We start from the raw sequence: 17,202 nt of genomic DNA, 5'->3' as shown, positions 1-17,202 counted from the left end.
GGAATTGCTCACCACTATTCAGTGGGCAGGGTTTCCAAAGTCTCCTTCTCGATCTCTCCAACCCAATGGCCACATGCTCCTCATCCATCCTCCAGTCCTCACTGTAGGGCAAACCAGGGGCCTTGCCTCAGGACCCTCTGCTCAGAGGGCCCGGTTTCAGGTCCGGCTGAGTCATCCTTCCTCTGTCACAACAGCCAAGGAGAAGCTCTAAAATCTCCAAATGTCCAACATGGTTTCAAATTCCAGTCTTGCCATCTAGTTGCTCCCCAGTCCTCAATCCTCTTCTGTAAAATGGGGTGGTATTACCTCTCTCATAGGACTGTCTTGTAGAAAAAATGAAAGCAAGGTAAAGTGCTGAGCTTGTACCATGTGTGCACGTGTGGGTAATGCTTTCAGTGTGGTGCTTAGCACGTGTGCTATCACGTCCCATAATCTTCCTAGGGGCTGTGAGTTTGAGAGGACTTTGCCTGGTAACTGTAGACCGGGGTCTGTAAATATCACTGGGGAAGCTCTCTCTCCAGACCCCCACAATCAAACACATGAAGTTCTGCTGAGATATCTGGATGGTTCTGCCTCCAAGCTGTTTTTGCTTAGACTGCACTGCATAAAACAAGTGCTCTAAAACAGGAGTCTCCAACTTCCTGGCCAGGTACCTCCTGTCAGATCAGAAGCGGCATTAGATTAGAAGTAAAGTGCACAGTAAATGCAACTCATTTGAGGGACTTCCCTGGTGGTCCAATGGTTAAGGATCTGCCTGCCAATGCAGGGAACACAAGTCCAATCCCTGGTCCAGGAAGATCCCACATTCTGCAGAGCAATTAAGCCCGTGAGCCACAACTACTGAAACCCTTGCTCTACAGCCCATGCTCCACAGAGAGAAGCCACCGCGATGAGAAGCCAAGTACTGCGAGGAAGAGTAGCCCCCACTCACTGCCAACTAGAGAAAGCCCACGCACAGCAATAAAGACTCAGTGAAGCCAAAAAATAAATTTAAGAAAAGGTAATATGCTTGAATCATGAAAACATCCCCTCACCCCAAGTCTGTAGAAAAACTGTCTTCCACAAAACCACTCCTTGGTATCAAAAAAGTTGGGGACTGCTGTTACAAAATATTTCAACTTTATTTACAACCAGAACCCTGGCCCCAACCCCAGCTTTTCGGGCTTTGCTCTGTGGGAAGATCTAGATGAGCAGGGACACTTCTGACAGGTCCAGGGCTCAGGAAGATGAGCAGGTAGGCTCCTCATTTCTTCTGGGCTTGTGCCCGGGCCCGTTGAATCTTGTCGGCTGTGGCCCCATCTGTGGCTCCAGTGCAGTGGGACAATACGAGGCTCATCTCCGCCTCATTCCGGTGTTCAATAGCAACGTCCGCAGCCTGAGCCACATCCCTGCAGTTTGAGTAGGAGGGGAGATAAGTATTGAGCTGCCCAAGGGCACAAATTGTGCCTCTCATCAGCCCACTGGCTCTGCCACCCAGCACCCCAGGGCTCTCAGCAGACGCACCCAACAAGAAGCAAGGCCTTGACCTTCTGCTCAGGACCCACACGGGAAGCATACTTCTTGGCCTCATATTTATTGTGTTGCTTCATGCAGATCTCCACAAAGGGCTTAGGAGAAGAGGGTAGAAAGACATCAGGCAAAGCCCTCCTGTTCTCTCTTATGAGCAAAGCCTGTGTGTCAAGTCACATCAGTTGTGTCTGATTCTTTGCGACCCTATGGACCATAGCTCTCAAAGCTCCTCTGTCCATGAGTAAAGCCAAGTGGCTACATTATCCCAATGTATCTTATATACCCTTCTGTCTGTATAATCCCCCCAATTCCTATCCCACACCCATACAACAGTTGTGATCTCAAAATTCTTTGGGTGAAAACCACCTACCCCAAGCTCTATTAGAGCTTTGAGATCAATTATTTCTATGCATCCACGCCATCATCTACCGTTACCCCTCACAGCAGGCATTTCCCGCCTTCCCAGGGCCTGAGTTTTGGGCAGTTTATAGCTGCCCTTATTTGACCAACCTACCACACCTCTGAACTGCCTGCCACAGAAAACAAACAACTCAACATCCTCCACTGCTTTGCAAATGTACTCTCCCCTTCCTCCCCACCAACAGGACTTTCCTTCAGACACTGGTGTCCCCTATGGCCCTCCTTGGGGAAAAGCAGCTCAGTCTCCTTTCCTCCAGCATCTGCAGGCGGACTTGGGCCTGTCCTCCCCTGTGCCTGACTCCGAAATGTGCCCACCAGTTCTGTAGGATAGCTGAGCAGATGTGTGAACAGACCACTGGAGCCTGGCCATCTCCTCAGCATTGCCTCACTGGAGATGGGCTAGAGGGAGGTCCCCACCTCACCAGGTAGCCAATGGGTGATTTCTTGCTCTTAGAAAACTTCTCTAGCTCCTCCCAGTCTTCCAAATCTGCCAGGGCAGTCAACTTCAGCCACCAGAGCCTGTGGGAAAGCTGGGCATGGAGGCATTGCAGGAGGGGCAGGGGGTCCCAGGACCTACATGCAGATCAGGCCCTCATCTACCTCTTGTCAGGGATGCGAAAGTCACGTGCCAGCTGCTCCGCACGCTTGTTTTGGCCACTGAGAATGAGGGTGGTGACCGTGTCATGTAGAGACAGGTCTAAGAACTGGCCCCCCAGCTCATCTTCTAGGCGTCGCTGCAGCCGTAGGAGCCGCATCTGATCCTCTGTAGCCTGGGAACAGGGATGTGGTGGGACAGGGATGAGAGGGACAAGGAAGGAAGACTGGGAAGTGAGGAGAAGAGGTTTAGAGAAGAACGGGCCAAACCTTGGCTGCAAACTCATTTTTGGCCTTGTAGAAGGCGTCGGCTGCCGTCTGTAGAGCTGCAACTCGCCCCTCAATTCGCTGCAAAGGCCAAAAGGGAGCTCATAGCACAGAGAACCTCGGCCGTCACCACTCATGCTGCAGTTTTCTCCCCAATCCTTGTGCCTAGGGTCACCAGTGCCAGCTCTTCCTGCTGGGAGCACTGTGCTGGTATTCCTAATGGGAATGACTAGCTCCTCTGGGACCAACTCATGTGCCTCACATCTTCTCAAGCTCTCCCTCCACAATGAGGACCAAATGGGGTGTGTGACACATTCAAGGCCTAGACTCCTGGAGAAGCCAGACCAATGGCCCAGTTTGTGGGCCCCACCTGCCCTGTGGCCCTCAGACCTCCTCTGCAGCGTAGCTGGCTCGGATGTGGAAGCTGCCCAGCTCCTGGTGGTTGTCATCCTGGTTGTAAAGGTCCTTCAGTGTCTCCAGCTCCTGATGCTTACAGAACTGGGGACAGCAGGTGGGCAGTCAGCAAGGCCAACTCGGGGGCTCCTCAGGCTCCACCCCACCCTGCCCCTGCACACACCTGTCGGTACAAACTTAAGGCCATAGGCTGGTTCCGAAGCGTCATGAAAAAATCTCCTCGGTTCAGCTCATTCTTCAGGTGCAGCAGCACTGTGAACACTGCGGGACGATAAGGTGGGGTGGGGATTCAGCCCAGCCCCTTACTGAGCCCAGGGTCCCCAGCCTCGTCCTCACCCAAACCCTGCTCACCCAGATCAGTATCCCCACTCTCGATGGCCTTGCTTAGTGCCAGTTTGCTCCTCTTCATCTTCAGGAGAAGGGGAACTTGCTCCCCAGAGCGTGGCTCATATTCCAGCAGCTGTGGGACGAGGAGGAAGGCAGAGAGAGAAGGAGCTGGCCTGGGGGCCTCTAACACCCACATCAGAGCATCCAGGGAGGGCTAAGCACCCACACCTTGATGGCCAGCTCCGTGCGGCCACAGCCATAGGCTCGTGCAGCAATGTCAGAGTAGGAGACACCAGGCGTGTCCCCCAGCTTCTGATTAATGGCCCGAGCAACATCCTCGTCAGACACATCCTTCTGTTGTACCTGGAGAGGGAAGGAATGTCACCAATCTGGCTCTCACCCCTTAAACCCGACCCCCACTGCCTTGATCAAGACCCACTCTTTCAGCTCTACACATCTTTTCTACACGTCACCTTGGCCTGTAAACCCTGAATTGCCCTTGGACTCCGTTCTATATCCTCACCTTGTAGCAGGCCCAGTGGGCCAGGATTCTGCTGACGCCCTGCACTTCAGGAAGCCGCAGGTACTCACATATCTGAATGGCCAGGGGGTAAAGCCTTCGCAACACAAGCCTGGCAGACAAGGGAGATAAAGGGAACAAGGGATAAAGTAGGGTAGAAAGAGGACAGAGTGGCCCGACCCTGTAACCCCAGCCTCCCTGATCCCAAGCAAATGGATCACAAGCAGTGACCAGAAGAGCAGAGCAAGGGCTGTAATGTCTGCCCACCTACAGCCCTCCGCCCAGCACCCTTGGGCTAGCTGTACCTGTCTAGCAACACCTGGATAGTGAGCTGCTTGTATCTGTATTTCATTTTGTTAAGGATCCAGCTGGGAGATAAGTCCTATTTGCCAAGGACCTTTAGGTGGCATCTCCATCCCCTTGCCCTTCCACCCCTGGAAGTAAACACTCTGTCAGCACACTTGAGGATACTGGCTATAGGTGAGGGGGATTCCGATGTGATAGTCCCGAATAGCATTGAGTACACGAAGGTCCTGACACATGCGCACAAAGCTGTCAGGTGGAAATCTGTCCAGGAAACACTTTCCGAAGGAGGCCGCCTAAAAAGAGCCAGAGAGTAATGGAGGGCTTTCCCCTCTGCCAGCCAAACCCTGCCCTCCCTCCAGCCCTGCCATCCAGGCCAACCCTGAGCAGACTCTTCTGCATATCTGGCCAGTGCTCGTGTCCTGCAGCCTCGATGCACTGCTGCACAGCCTGGGGCAGCTGCCCCAGCTCCTGGATCTCCCGCAGGTACTCATCCGCCTTCTGGCTCTCTTTCTGGGGTGGAGGGAAAGTGCCAGGGACAGTGCGTCATGACCGAGAACACCTCTATGCCTGGCTCCCAACCCACTGGGCTGTGGTGGCAGGTCTGGAAGGTTGCAGAGGCCGGAGGCCAAATCCCCTCAGCCCCACCACCCGAGGTATTCACACACACCCCCAATCAGCGCAGTTGCCTATGAAGCCCTGAGATCTCTCGATAGAGCCCTGATTTGTGACTAGACTGCAAGGGTTCCCTGCCCCTCCCTATCACCATACAGAAGACACCAAGTCCCTTCAGTGCAACTGAGCCAGCTCTCTCTACCCCAGCCCGGCCCAGCCCATGTCCTGCCTGAACCCCCATCTTTAAAGGTAGCACTTGGCTGCAGAAACAGGGGCTGGGTCAATTAGTGGAAGGGGAAGGCGAGTGGCTTGGGGCCCCGGGAGAGGCCCAGGGCTTTACCTCATACTCCTTCTGAGCCTCCAACAACAGCGCTCCAGGGGCCATCGAGGCTATTTTAAAGATCTCCTCACTGGCCACTAGGGGAGGAAAATGGTAAGTGGGAGACAGGGAGCGTCAGGAAACCCTCAGCCCTGCCTCAGTGCCCTGATTCTGCTTTGGGGCACTAGTCCGGCAGCTGTGGTGTTGAGGAGCCCCTGTCCTGGTCACTCAGAGCTTTTACGAGGGCCTCACCTGGAACCTCATGCAGGAACTCGTGGGTACTGCGGGAGAAGACTCGGACCCCGTCCAACTCAGGCACCAGGTAGGAGTCCTCATCTAGCACGAACCTGAGCGTGGTCAAGGTTCCTAAGAGTAACCAGGGATGGGGCGGGGCAGGCCACCCTCCCCTAACCCCTGGCAGCCCTCCAAGGATACTGGATGCTCTCAGGGGCATCGCCCACCACCATTAGCCGCCTCTCCCAGGCCACCACAACAGCCCTCTCCTTGCTGCGCGGACGGCTACACCTGTGTGCACACACACACACATCTGGGATTAATACACAGGATGCCTGGCCCACAGTCATGTCTCTCACATCACTGTCTGTATCACTTTGCCTTGGGGAACTCCGCACAGGCTTGCTGCCCTTCATCTTACTTCTCTGGCTGACTTATTTGCTTCTCTCTCTCCCTGGGCCCATCAGCTTCCTGGCACACCTGGGGCCCACTGGGAACTGGGGTTTCCCTCAAATGTGCACTAGCAGGGAAGACAAGATTCAAGCTCTGCTTGCTCTGGTCAGTAGACAGGATGAATCAATGTGTCCCAGGAGGCAAGGCTATGTGCATGTCCACTCCCATGAGAACAACACCCCTCCCCCATCCTTACCAGACCATCTGCTTCGGGGGGGCCCGGATGTTGCAGTTGAACTCACACAGCTTCTCCTGAAAGAGTGCAGGGAATGTCATGGCCCTGTCCCAGCCATCACCAGTCTGGCTGAAAAGTCCTTCCCCTTTGCCCCACACATCTTTCCTAGACAAGGCACAGTGCCCTGAGAGATGTGCCTTATACCTTGAGAGATGCTGTCCCCATCCAGATGTAGCCTGTGTCTGTGAAGAGCGCCAGGTGTCTGTAGGTGAAGGAGACAGCCATCTGCAGGAAGCTGCTCACTCCTGGGGCCAGGCCAGGGGGTGTCTGGGGCAGGGCCAAGGGGAACACCAGACAGACTGACTTTTCAGGATCTCCCACTGGCTTCTACAGTCCCTCCGGTTCACTCCCAACCCAGGCTCCTCACCACCGCAGAGCAGGCTGCATGGTCTAGGAGGTAAAGATCAGGTCCTACAGCCAGGAGAATGTGCGCCACTCGGTCCTGGCACACTGTGGTCCAGCATGAGGGTGCACTCTGCAGACCTATGGTCGTGGAAAAGGACAACCTTAGACTGCCCAAAGTCCAGTTTCTGCCTCTGATGGTCCCATGGACAGGAGGCACATTTGTGGGCAGTGAATGCTGCTCCAGGGGTGTCAAGGCTCACCTGGCACCTCTGGCATCCGGCGGAGTTTGAGGTCACCCACGTTGGCACTGAGGGTGAAGCGGTGAGCTCCTGTGAGGATGGCCACCCCAGAACCAAACTCAGTATGGAAGATCCGGGCATCCAGAACCCGGTTCTGGAGCACCTCCTGGAGAGAGGGGTCGTGGGTTGAGGGAGTGAGAGAGTCCCAGACTCCATCCCTTTTCCCCAGCCCCCAGGGCCCCCTACATTGCCCATGCTGAAGTGTCTCCGGAAGTCACCATGCAGCCCGTAAACCAGCACAACTCCGTCTTCCTGCACGCAGAGCAGCTCCTCCTCAGCTGACCAGCCCAGGGACACCACGGGCCCACTCTTCCACTGCAGATGAGAGAGAGGCTCCAGAGGCTGTCCTCAGGATGCAGAATCCTGTAAAGCCCTCAGCCCCAGGGAAGGCAGGGAGCTCACCAAGAGACTGGCCAGAGGCACCCCGGAAGCTGAGTAGATCTCGAGAACCGGCCTGGCACTGGCGGGCTTCTCCTTCCGCCAGGGGTTCCTCAGCAGTGCTGTGGTTTGAGCAGAAACCTTCTGTCCTAGTTGCCCAGGCCCACTCCATGCCAAGCAGGCCTATGAACTAGTTCTGAAGGCCCACACCACATGTGGCAGGCCTCACGAGAACCACAATTAAAACATCTCAGTAAGGTGGGGTGGGGGTGGGTAGCATAGGCCAGCAAGAACCCCTCAACAGCAAGGCCCCCAGGAAACAAGGACCCTGAGTTCATCCCACAGTCCCTAAGCATGCAGTGGCAGAGGGGTGACTTACCAATGGGCCCCCCATAGGGTGCAGCAGCCACTAGGCAGTCCCTCAGTTCCTCCTTCAGGTCCCAGTCCATGCTATACAGCTCATATTTCCTGCCCACACAGAGACAAGCAGATATCAGCCTCGTCATGACCCTGCATCCACATGGAGTGCGCACCAGAGGAGCTCCCAAATGCTTCCAACTGTCCTGCACAGGTCCCCTCGGGAAAGGAGGAGGGTGATGACTAGAAACTGTGAGGGACATCCTAGGGACAGCAGGCGAGGAAGCAGAGGGTGTTGGGAGGGCAGACTATGTGGCCACTACGTAGAGCACAGAGTGAGGTGGGACTAGGGTGAGGTGGTTGGCTTGGGTCTCCATTGGCAGAAAATAAGACCCTGCAGGAGGTCCTCTCAGCTTAGGCAGCCTTTCTTCTATTTCTGGTTCTTAACACTGAATCTGGCTATGGGCCTTATACCCAGGGCTCCAGCCTGTTGATAATGAACTCAATTTTAGAGGTACTGAGTGAACACTGCCTGAAAGAAATCCAAGAGGAGCTCCTTAGTGAGCCCAGAGCTAGGAGAGTCGTGGGCTACAGATGCCAATCTGTGAAAGCTTGACTCAGAGAAGGTAACTGAAATTACAAACTGCCACAAGATGACTGCAATCTGAAGCGCATACGGATCACCAAGACATGTGCTGCATGAGAAGACAGAGTAGGAGGCTTGAGGAATGCCATAATTTGATGGTTGGAGGTGGGGAAAAGGGTACAGAGAAGGAGTGGACACTCCTCCAGAATACAAGAGAAGACAAAGTTCCAGAAGCAAGTATTTTAGCTAGGATCATTTCAGGAGCCTTCCCATTAAAGACCAGGAAGATGCCATCGTCTCTCTCTTTTTTTTAGGATAGGTGAGAATCGGATTTATTTAAAAAGCAACATACTCCACAGACAGAGAGTGGGGTCATCTCAGAAGGTGAGAGAGGCTCCATTATCTCTATTGACATTCTTCTTGGAATTCTAGCCAAAATAATTCAAGAGAAAAATGGTATTCTAGCCAAAATAATTTAAGAGGAAAAAAAAAACAGGCTTCCATTTTGAAGAAAGAAAGAGACTGCTACTATTTATCAATCCAAATGATCAGACTAGCTACTTAGAAAATCCAAAGCAGTCTATGAAACAAAGAGCTCAGTAAATAATGAACAAAAATCAATATATTTTCTATACCAATGAGTTTTCTATACCATGAAGTGAAGTCGCTCAGTTGTGTCCGACTCTTTGCGACCCCATGGACTGTAGCCTACCAGGCTCCTCCCTCCATGGGATTCTCCAGGCAAGAGTACTGGAGTGGGTTGCCATTTTCCTTCTCCAGGGGGATCTTCCTGACCCAGGGATCGAACCCAGGTCTCCTGCATTCCAGGCAGATGCTTTAACCTCTGAGCCACCAGAGAGGCAGTTATACCATAGCAAGAACTAATTAGAAATATAACTTTTAAAAAGATCCTAATTGTGATATCAGTAAAACTATTAGATATCTAAGAGTAAGCCTAATAAAATTTTTAGCAAAATCAAATTTCTTTACTCAAGGATAGAGAAGACATGGGGAAATATTCTAAAGGATCTATAGACGGGTAAGAATTCCAATAAAAATCAGCCCAACTTTTTGGTGGTTAGGGCAGCACAAACTGATTCAATAGTTCATTTGGGTGGTGGAGGAGGAAGATCTTCTGAAAGAGAAAATATTTAAGAATATTTGAAAATATGAAAACAGAAATACATCAGATACCAAATACATTTAAAAGCTAAAGTTAATTAAAATTTGTTTTCGCACAGGAATAAGCAAACAGATCAATGGAAGAGAAGACAGTCCAGAGAAAGACCTGAGACTAGACAGAGGTTGTACTGAGTTGGCCAAAATGTTCCTTTGGCTTTTTAAGTAAAAGTAAAAGACACAATTTTCAATTTCACCAACAACTTTATTGAACAACGTATTTACCATTTTGTTCCACTACCTTCTCTCATTTTTCAGGTAACTTCATAATTTCATCTTCCCAAAACTTTAAAAATGTATTTATTTATTTTTGGCAGTGCTAGGTCTTCGTTGCTACATGTGTGCTTTCTCCAGCTGCAGTGAGCAGGGGCTACTCTTTGCTGCAGTGCCTGGGTTTTTCTTGCGGTGGGCTTCTCTTGTCCCGGGGAGCACTGGTTCTAGGCGAGCAGGCTTCAGTAGCTGCAGCACAGGGCCTCAGTAATTTGTGGCTCGCAGGCCGGAGAGAGTGGGCTCTGTAGTTGTGGCACACAGGTTTGGCTGCTCCAAGGCATGTGGGATCTGCCCAGAACAGGGATCGAACTCGTGTCTCCTACACTGGCAGGAGGACTCTTATCCACTGTACCAACAGGGAAGTTCTTCCCAAAACTTATCTCTCTGACTAAAGAACTGTTCCAGGTGACCTTTATCTTCCAGGGAATTGAAATTTTTTCCCACTAAGAGAATTCTGTAAAGATCAAAATAAATGGACATCCAAAGGTGCAATGTCTGCTGAATACAGTGGATGCCTCAGAACTTCCCGCCAAGTTGTAACAGTTTTTGCCTGGTCATCAAAGAAATACATGGTCTTGTGTTATCCTGATAGAAGATTATGTGTTTCCTACTGACTAATTCCAGATGCTTTCTGTTAGAGTACAGTTGGTCTAACTGGGAGCAGTACTTGGAATTAAATCATTTTTCTGGAAGGAACTTGTAATAAAGGACTCCCTTCCAATCCACCAAATACACAACATCACCTTCTTTAGATGAAGACCAGCCTTTGGTATAGTTGGTGGTGGTTAATTTCGGTTGCCTCATGATCACTTCTGTTCCACATCATTACACAGTATCCAATTTTCATCATCTGTCACAATTTGTTTTTAAAACGGAACATTTTCATTAAATTTCAGTAGAGAATCATATGTGGAAATATGGGCAAGAAGATTTTTCTTCAGTCAAGAAGGTTTTTGTTCACTAAACTTACGGGAACCCCAACATTAAAGCAATTAATGTAACCAAGCTGGGGACTTCCCTGGTGGTCCAGTGGTTAAGAATCCGCCTTGCAATGCAGGGGACACAGGTTTGATCCCTGGTCAGGGAACTAAGATCCCACATGCCACAGAGGAACTGAGCCTGAGAACCACAATGAGAGAGTCGATGCATCACAACACAAGATCCAATATGATGCAATGAAACACAACCAAGACCCAATGCAGTCAAAACAAAACATAACCAAGCTGATGCAAATGGTTTTCAATGCTTGATTTGGGTATTTTGAATATGTTGGCTATCTCCCTCGTGGTATAACATTGATTATTCTCAATGAATGTCTTGATTTGATTGCCATCAACTTCAACTGGTCTACTGGACCATGGAGCATCATCCAGTGAGAAATCTCCAGCACAAAATTTCACAAACTACTTTTTGATATGTTCAATCAATCACAGCACCATTTCCATATGTTGTACAAACCTTTTTTTGTGTGTTTCAGATGCATTCATACTTTTCTTGAAATAATAAAGCATAATGTGCTGAAAATGTTGCTTTTTCTTCCATGATCAGTATTAAAATGGTTACACAGAAATTCACCAATTTTGGTAAGTTTTTTTTAAAAAATGCACGCTGATATGACAGCTGTCACAATACAATCTAACAAACTTATTTCAAATGAAGTTAAAGACAACTAAGTGCTACTAGCACCATCTTACAGGAAACACTGAAGGAGCCTTTTCATCCCAATGATAAAGATGGCATTTCAAACTGGGGCAAACTGATACTTGCAATGAGACAATGGGCCATATAGGAAGAATCACAATAAATGCTATTTCATTACTTAATCTCTGTAATAAAATTTTCTAGATGAAATTCAAGATTTAAATGTTAAAAAATAAAGCCATATCAGAACAAATCTTGTTTATTTTTACAATCTCAAAATAGGAAAAAATTCCATGAACATGATATAAAGTCTGGAAGTCACTAAGAGAAATAACAAGTGCTTCTAAATAAAAATTAAGACCTTCTGTATACTTGTATGTAAAAGGTGTAAAAACAATACATATTTATGCTTACTTCTACTTGAAAAAAGAGACTCTGGAAAAGGTTCTAAGAATTAATAACAGTAGTTACTTGCAGGTGAGGGGTGCAATCAGTTGAAGAAGAGAAGAGATGGGAATGAGACTGAGCTTTTAAACTACAGTCATAGCTATTAAAATAATTAACATTAAAAAATTTTTATAGGGACTTCCCTGGCAGTTCAGTGGTTAAGACTCCACAATTCAGCCCTTGTGGGGGAATTAAGATCCCACATGCCATGTGGCACAGCCAAAAAAAATTTATATGCTAAAGAAATCTATCAAAAGCAAACTAGGAAGACAAACTATGAGAAGGGGGAAAAAAATGAAAAAAATGTAACACATGTGAAAAAGGATTGCTGTTCTTTAAAATACAAAAGGCTCTAATTAATTGTAAAATAAAAATGAAAAGAAAAATGATCAACGGTTGTATCATAACTATGTGAAAATATGTTAAAATGAAACATAAAAAACTTGAGACTATAAAAGCTGATATTTTCATAATATGAACTATGGAAAATTCTTTTAGCACAAGACACAAACCCCAGAAATTACAAAGGAAAAGACTGATAGAGTTTATAACATGGACTTTTAACATATATATGTTAAAAATTAATACACACACTTTCCTTGTGGCTCAGCTGGTAAAGAATCCACCTGCAATATGGGAGACCGGGTTCGATCCCTGGGTTGGGAAGATCCCCTTAGAGAAGGGAAAGGCTACCCACTCCAATATTCTAGCCTGGAGAATTCCATGGACTATATAGTCCATGGGGTCGCAAAGAGTCAGACACGACTGAGAAACTTTCACTTTCACTTTGAAATAAACACAGATTAAATAAAATGAGCACTCCATAAAAATTAATACATAAAAGTCAAGTGACCACAGTGAGAAAATTTTTAACAAAGAGTTATTATGGAGAACATGTAAAGAGCTCCTTTACAAATCAACAGAAACAACACAACAGAAAAATAATTGAAGGATATGAACAGACATACTTAACAACTAGGTAAACATGAATTTAAAAGTTATTTTGATGTTTTGGGCATCTGAATAGCAAAACTTAAGAGGTTAATAAATAACATGCAATATTGCTGAAGGTGTGGTAAAAATGAAAACTTTCTCACATATTGGGAGTGTAAAATGGTTCACCCTTATGGAAGAAAATGAAGCACTATGTATCCAACTTTTAAATGTGTACACACTCTAACTTAGCAATTTCTTTTCAAACATCTAACCTATGAAACTACTTGCACAAGTACACAACAGTATGAATACACTGCAGCACTGTTTAAAATAGTTCCAAAAAAACAAATCCTGGAAAAAAATCTCCTTAAATGCCCATTCAAACGAGACTGGTTAAATAAACTATTGTATGCCCATTCTGGGGAATATTTTGTGCCCATTAACAAAGTGACCGTGTATACTGACATGAAGTGACCTTGAAAATATATTAAAAAAAGATACAATACAATGTAGTATGAACCACATGAATCCACTTATGCAATAAAAAAGTGAGCACACATTTTTACAGGCATATTTACATATACTCACGTGTATGTGTGTCAATACAAAGAAAAACTCTCATAGGCCTCCACACTAAGCCAGTGTGGAGAGACAGTGGCTACCTCTGGAGAAGGTGGTAAATGGGGGAGGGGAACAAGGAGACGGACAATTTGGCTATACAGGCTATCAGTTCAGTTCAGTTAAGTTGCTCAGTTGTGTCCAACTCTCTGCAACCCCATGAACTGTAGCATGCCAGGCCTCCCTGTTCATCACCAACTCCCGGCGTTCACTCAAACTCATGTCCATCGAGTCGGTGATGCCATCCAGCCATCTCATCCTCTGTCATCCCCTTCTCCTCCTGCCCCCAATCCCTGCCAGCATCAGGGTCTTTTCCAGTGAGTCAACTCTTCGCATGAGGTGGCCTAAGTACTGGAGTTTCAGCTTCAGCATCAGTCCTTTCAATGAACACCCAGGACTGATCTCCTTTAGGATTGACTGGTTGGATCTCCTTGCAGTCCAAGGGATTCTCAAGAGTCTTCTCCAACACCACAGTTCAAAAGTATCAATTCTTTGGCATTCAGCTTTCTTTACAGTCCAACTCTCACATCCATACATGACCACTGGAAAACCATAGCCTTGACTAGACGGACCTTTGTTGGCAAAGTAATGCCTCTGCTTTTTAATATGCTATCCAGGTTTGTTGTAACTTTCCTTCCAAGGAGTAAGCGTCTTTTAATTTCATGGCTGCAATCACCATCTGCAGTGATTCTGGAGCCCCAAAAAATAAAGTCTGACACTGTTTCCCCATCTATTTCCCATGAAGTGATGGGACCAGATGCCATGATCTTAGTTTTCTCAATGTTGATCTTTAAGCCAACTTTTTCACCCTCCACTTTCACTTTCATCAAGAGGCTTTTTAGTTTCTCTTCACTTTCTGCCATAAGGGTGGTGTCATCTGCATATCTGAGGTTATTGATACTTCTCCCGGCAATCTTGATTCCAGCTTGTGCTTCCTCCAGCCCAGCGTTTCTCATGATGTACTCTGCATATAAATTAAATAGGCAGGGTGACAATATACAGCCTTGACGTACTCCTTTTCCTATTTGGAACCAGTCTGCTGTTCCATGTCCAGTTCTAACTGTTGCTTCCTGACCTGCATACAGGTTTCTCAAGAGGCAGGTCAGGTGGTCTGGTATTCCCATCTCTTTCAGAATTTTCCACATATCTGGTCTTTATCACTAGGTCATGTCTGACTCTGCGACCCCAGGGACTATAGTCCACCAGGCTCTTCTGTCTATAGAGTTTTCCAGGCTAGAATACTAGAGTGGGTTGCCATTTCCTTCTTCAGGTATCTTTTCAACCCAGGAATCAAACCCACATCTCCTGCAGTGGCAGGCAGATTTTTCACTGCTTTACTCATATACTTTTGTTATTTATTTGAACTTTTATACCACATATGCATTTCTTCTGACATTTTGGTACTAAAATCCTTAGATGAAATCTGATGGAAAGATAGATATTTAAATAGCACCCCACTCCAGTACTCTTGCCTGGAAAATCCCATGGACGGAGGAGCCTGGTAGGCTGCAGTCTATGGGGTTGCTAAGAGTCAGACACGACTGAGCGACTTCACTTTGACTTTTCACTTTCATGCATTGGAGGAGGAAGTGGCAACCCACTCCAGTGTTCTTGCCTGGAGAATCCCATGGACAGAGGAGCCTGGTGGGCTGCCGCCTATGGGGTCACACAGAGTCGAACACGACTGAAGCGACTTAGCAGCAGCAGCAGCAGCACGCCAGTTATCAGTTCACTGACGCTCAGCTCCCTTCCATGTGTTCTGTGGTAACAGATGGTATTTCTTCTAAGCATTTCTCCTTCACAATGAGCATGATGTTGAGGCTTCTCAGCAGAGGGCGCTGGAGGAACACTACATGAGGAACAGGCTCTCCTGTTGATTCCAACCGGGCAGCTGGCTAGCAGCCAGGATGTGAGGACATCTGGCAATGCTCTGACTCCGCCATGCAGCAACCTCCAAGGCTTGCCCAGACTGACTCCCTGGACAGACACAGCATTTCTGGCTTCTTGCCTCCACCAGGGCCTACTTCCTCTGCATGCCACGATGCCTGGCCACTGGCTCCCCTGCCCGTGCCCTGGAGCATTTCCACTGATCCTCTCTGCATAACCATGCACCCAAGTCACTAGTTGTGGCTTGCCTTACAGATACTGTATGCTCCAGGCTACGAGCATCAGCTCCCCAACTCTCTACATGCCCACACCACTGATCCCTAGTTGTAGTTCTCCTGTGCCCCGCTACCCTCTGAAACCCAGAGGGCTGCTTCTTGCTTGCCAATCAACTGTGGACCAGCTCTGGCCCAGTGAAGTGAAAAGTGAAAGTCACTCAGTCATGTCTGACTCTTTGCGACCCGATAGACTATACAGTCCATGGAATCCTCCAGGCCAGAATACTGGAGTGGGTAGCCTTTCTTTTCTCCAGGGATCTTCCAACCCAGGGATCAAACCCAGGTCTCCCACATTGCAGGTGGATTCCTTACCAGCTGAGCCACAAGGGAAGCCCAAGAATACTGACTGGGTAGCCTATCCCTTCTCCAGACAACCTTCCTGACCCAGGAATTGAACTGGGGTCTCCTGCATTGCAGGTGGATTCTTTACCAAATGAGCTATCAGGGAAGCTCTGGCCTGGATGGCCTGCAACTGCATTTTCGCTGGGGTTCAGCTGGGGAAGGGCCTCCTTCCCACGTTTGTTGTTCCTTGAGTACTCTCCCTTAGTCCTAAGCTACCATATAAACTTTTCTCACATCTTATAGTTAATCTTTATCACAGTATAATAATCCCTTATATTTATTAAAATTTCCCAGTTTACATCTCCTCAGTGGACCCAGACTAACTGATACAGGGAGTGGCCCCAGGAGTGGTAGTGGTGGCAGTTTAGCTGCTAAGTCGTGTCTGACTCTTGCAACCCCATGGACTGTAGCCCGCCAGGCTCCCCTGTCCATGGGACTTTCCAGGCGGGAATACTGGAGTAGGTTGCCACTTCCTTCTCCAGGGGATCTTTCTGACTCTAAAGATGGGATTTGAGGATTGGTATGGTCATGTGCTTAGGCTTGGGTGCAGTGCTGTGTTCCCTACTGATGAGAACGGATGCTAGTAAAGTAACCCACTGCATGCAGCAGCATCACAATTAGTCAAACCTGCAGTTCAATATGGCGAAATGCCAAGTCAAACACATGCTTTGGGAATGACTTCTGTGCTTGATTGTATGGCAGTAATGATGATTATAAGGGCCATGGTGTGGATGAGTTATTTTGAGTGCATTTGAACATTTTCAAAAAGGAAATGACAAGGTTAGGTCCATTAACTTTCAGCTCAAGTCATGGTCTGAGAAGCAGAAAGCTTCTATAACAGCCTCAAAGAATCTCTTATTTCTTGTACTCACACAGCTGTTACTGCTGAGAATCAAAGACAGTTTAATTGTATGGGTTGTTAAACAATAACAGTTAAATTCCCCAGCACACCATCTCTCATGTGAAAGTGAAGGCACTAATTAGGAGAGAAAGGAATCCTGAAACATGGAAGGAAGATAACTGGTTAGACCCAGAGGAAGCTGACAATCTTGAACCCCCCAAGTCATCATGGGTCTTCCTCAGCAGTGGAAGCAGCTTGCCCTCCTGTGTTGAGGAGACTAGCCTTCCTCTGCTTGAAAAGCCTGTGATGACCTCACTTCAGGCAGATGTCTTGGGAGCCTCCCTCTCCGTGGCTGACCTGGCTAACATCCCTGCTGAGTGGTTATCAGCTAAGTCAAAGAAGCTCAGTCGTGTCCAACTCTTACGGACCCCATGGACTGTATAGTCCATGGAATTCTCCAGGCCAGAATACTGGAGTGGGTAGCCTTTCCCTTCTCCAGGGGATCATCCCAACCCAGGGATCGAACCCAGGGCTCCCGCATTGCAGGTGGATTCTTTACCAGCTGAGTAATCAGCTAAGAGCAGAGATCAA

At 48.0% G+C, this 17,202-nt stretch overlaps 1 protein-coding gene across 3 annotated transcripts in view; it reads right to left on the bottom strand.

Moving 5' to 3' along the window:
- Positions 1 to 1,102: 1,102 nt before the first annotated feature.
- The window catches only part of VPS16 (VPS16, CORVET/HOPS core subunit), a 28,111-nt gene continuing 12,011 nt past the window's right edge, over positions 1,103 to 17,202 (bottom strand). The window contains exons 2-24 of one of the 3 annotated variants that reach the window (XR_003514078.1): positions 7,612 to 7,700; positions 7,257 to 7,354; positions 7,041 to 7,169; positions 6,816 to 6,960; positions 6,578 to 6,693; positions 6,355 to 6,477; positions 6,172 to 6,227; positions 5,724 to 5,813; positions 5,541 to 5,635; positions 5,310 to 5,386; positions 4,736 to 4,867; positions 4,523 to 4,650; positions 4,357 to 4,392; positions 4,055 to 4,163; positions 3,760 to 3,894; positions 3,556 to 3,664; positions 3,368 to 3,465; positions 3,181 to 3,288; positions 2,794 to 2,871; positions 2,530 to 2,699; positions 2,347 to 2,448; positions 1,504 to 1,607; positions 1,103 to 1,388 (exon numbers count right to left, since the gene is read on the bottom strand). Coding sequence is in view for 2 of the 3 variants with exons in the window: in XM_027559293.1 (XP_027415094.1) it covers positions 1,244 to 1,388; positions 1,504 to 1,607; positions 2,352 to 2,448; positions 2,530 to 2,699; positions 2,794 to 2,871; positions 3,181 to 3,288; positions 3,368 to 3,465; positions 3,556 to 3,664; positions 3,760 to 3,894; positions 4,055 to 4,163; positions 4,357 to 4,392; positions 4,523 to 4,650; positions 4,736 to 4,867; positions 5,310 to 5,386; positions 5,541 to 5,635; positions 5,724 to 5,813; positions 6,172 to 6,227; positions 6,355 to 6,477; positions 6,578 to 6,693; positions 6,816 to 6,960; positions 7,041 to 7,169; positions 7,257 to 7,354; positions 7,612 to 7,700 (2,467 nt within the window). In the remaining variant the exon portion in view is untranslated. Of the gene's footprint in view, positions 1,389 to 1,503; positions 1,608 to 2,346; positions 2,460 to 2,529; positions 2,700 to 2,793; positions 2,872 to 3,180; positions 3,289 to 3,367; positions 3,466 to 3,555; positions 3,665 to 3,759; positions 3,895 to 4,054; positions 4,164 to 4,356; positions 4,393 to 4,522; positions 4,651 to 4,735; positions 4,868 to 5,309; positions 5,387 to 5,540; positions 5,636 to 5,723; positions 5,814 to 6,171; positions 6,228 to 6,354; positions 6,478 to 6,577; positions 6,694 to 6,815; positions 6,961 to 7,040; positions 7,170 to 7,256; positions 7,355 to 7,611; positions 7,701 to 17,202 lie in introns of those variants that run through there. The other 2 variants (XM_027559293.1, XM_027559294.1) reach the window with 2 other exon arrangements.

Source organism: Bos indicus x Bos taurus, chromosome 13 (genome assembly GCF_003369695.1).
Source record: "Bos indicus x Bos taurus breed Angus x Brahman F1 hybrid chromosome 13, Bos_hybrid_MaternalHap_v2.0, whole genome shotgun sequence".
Taxonomy (NCBI): Eukaryota; Metazoa; Chordata; class Mammalia; order Artiodactyla; family Bovidae; genus Bos; species Bos indicus x Bos taurus.
Note: the sequence above shows the minus strand (reverse complement) of the source record. Positions and strands in the feature narration are given on the sequence as shown.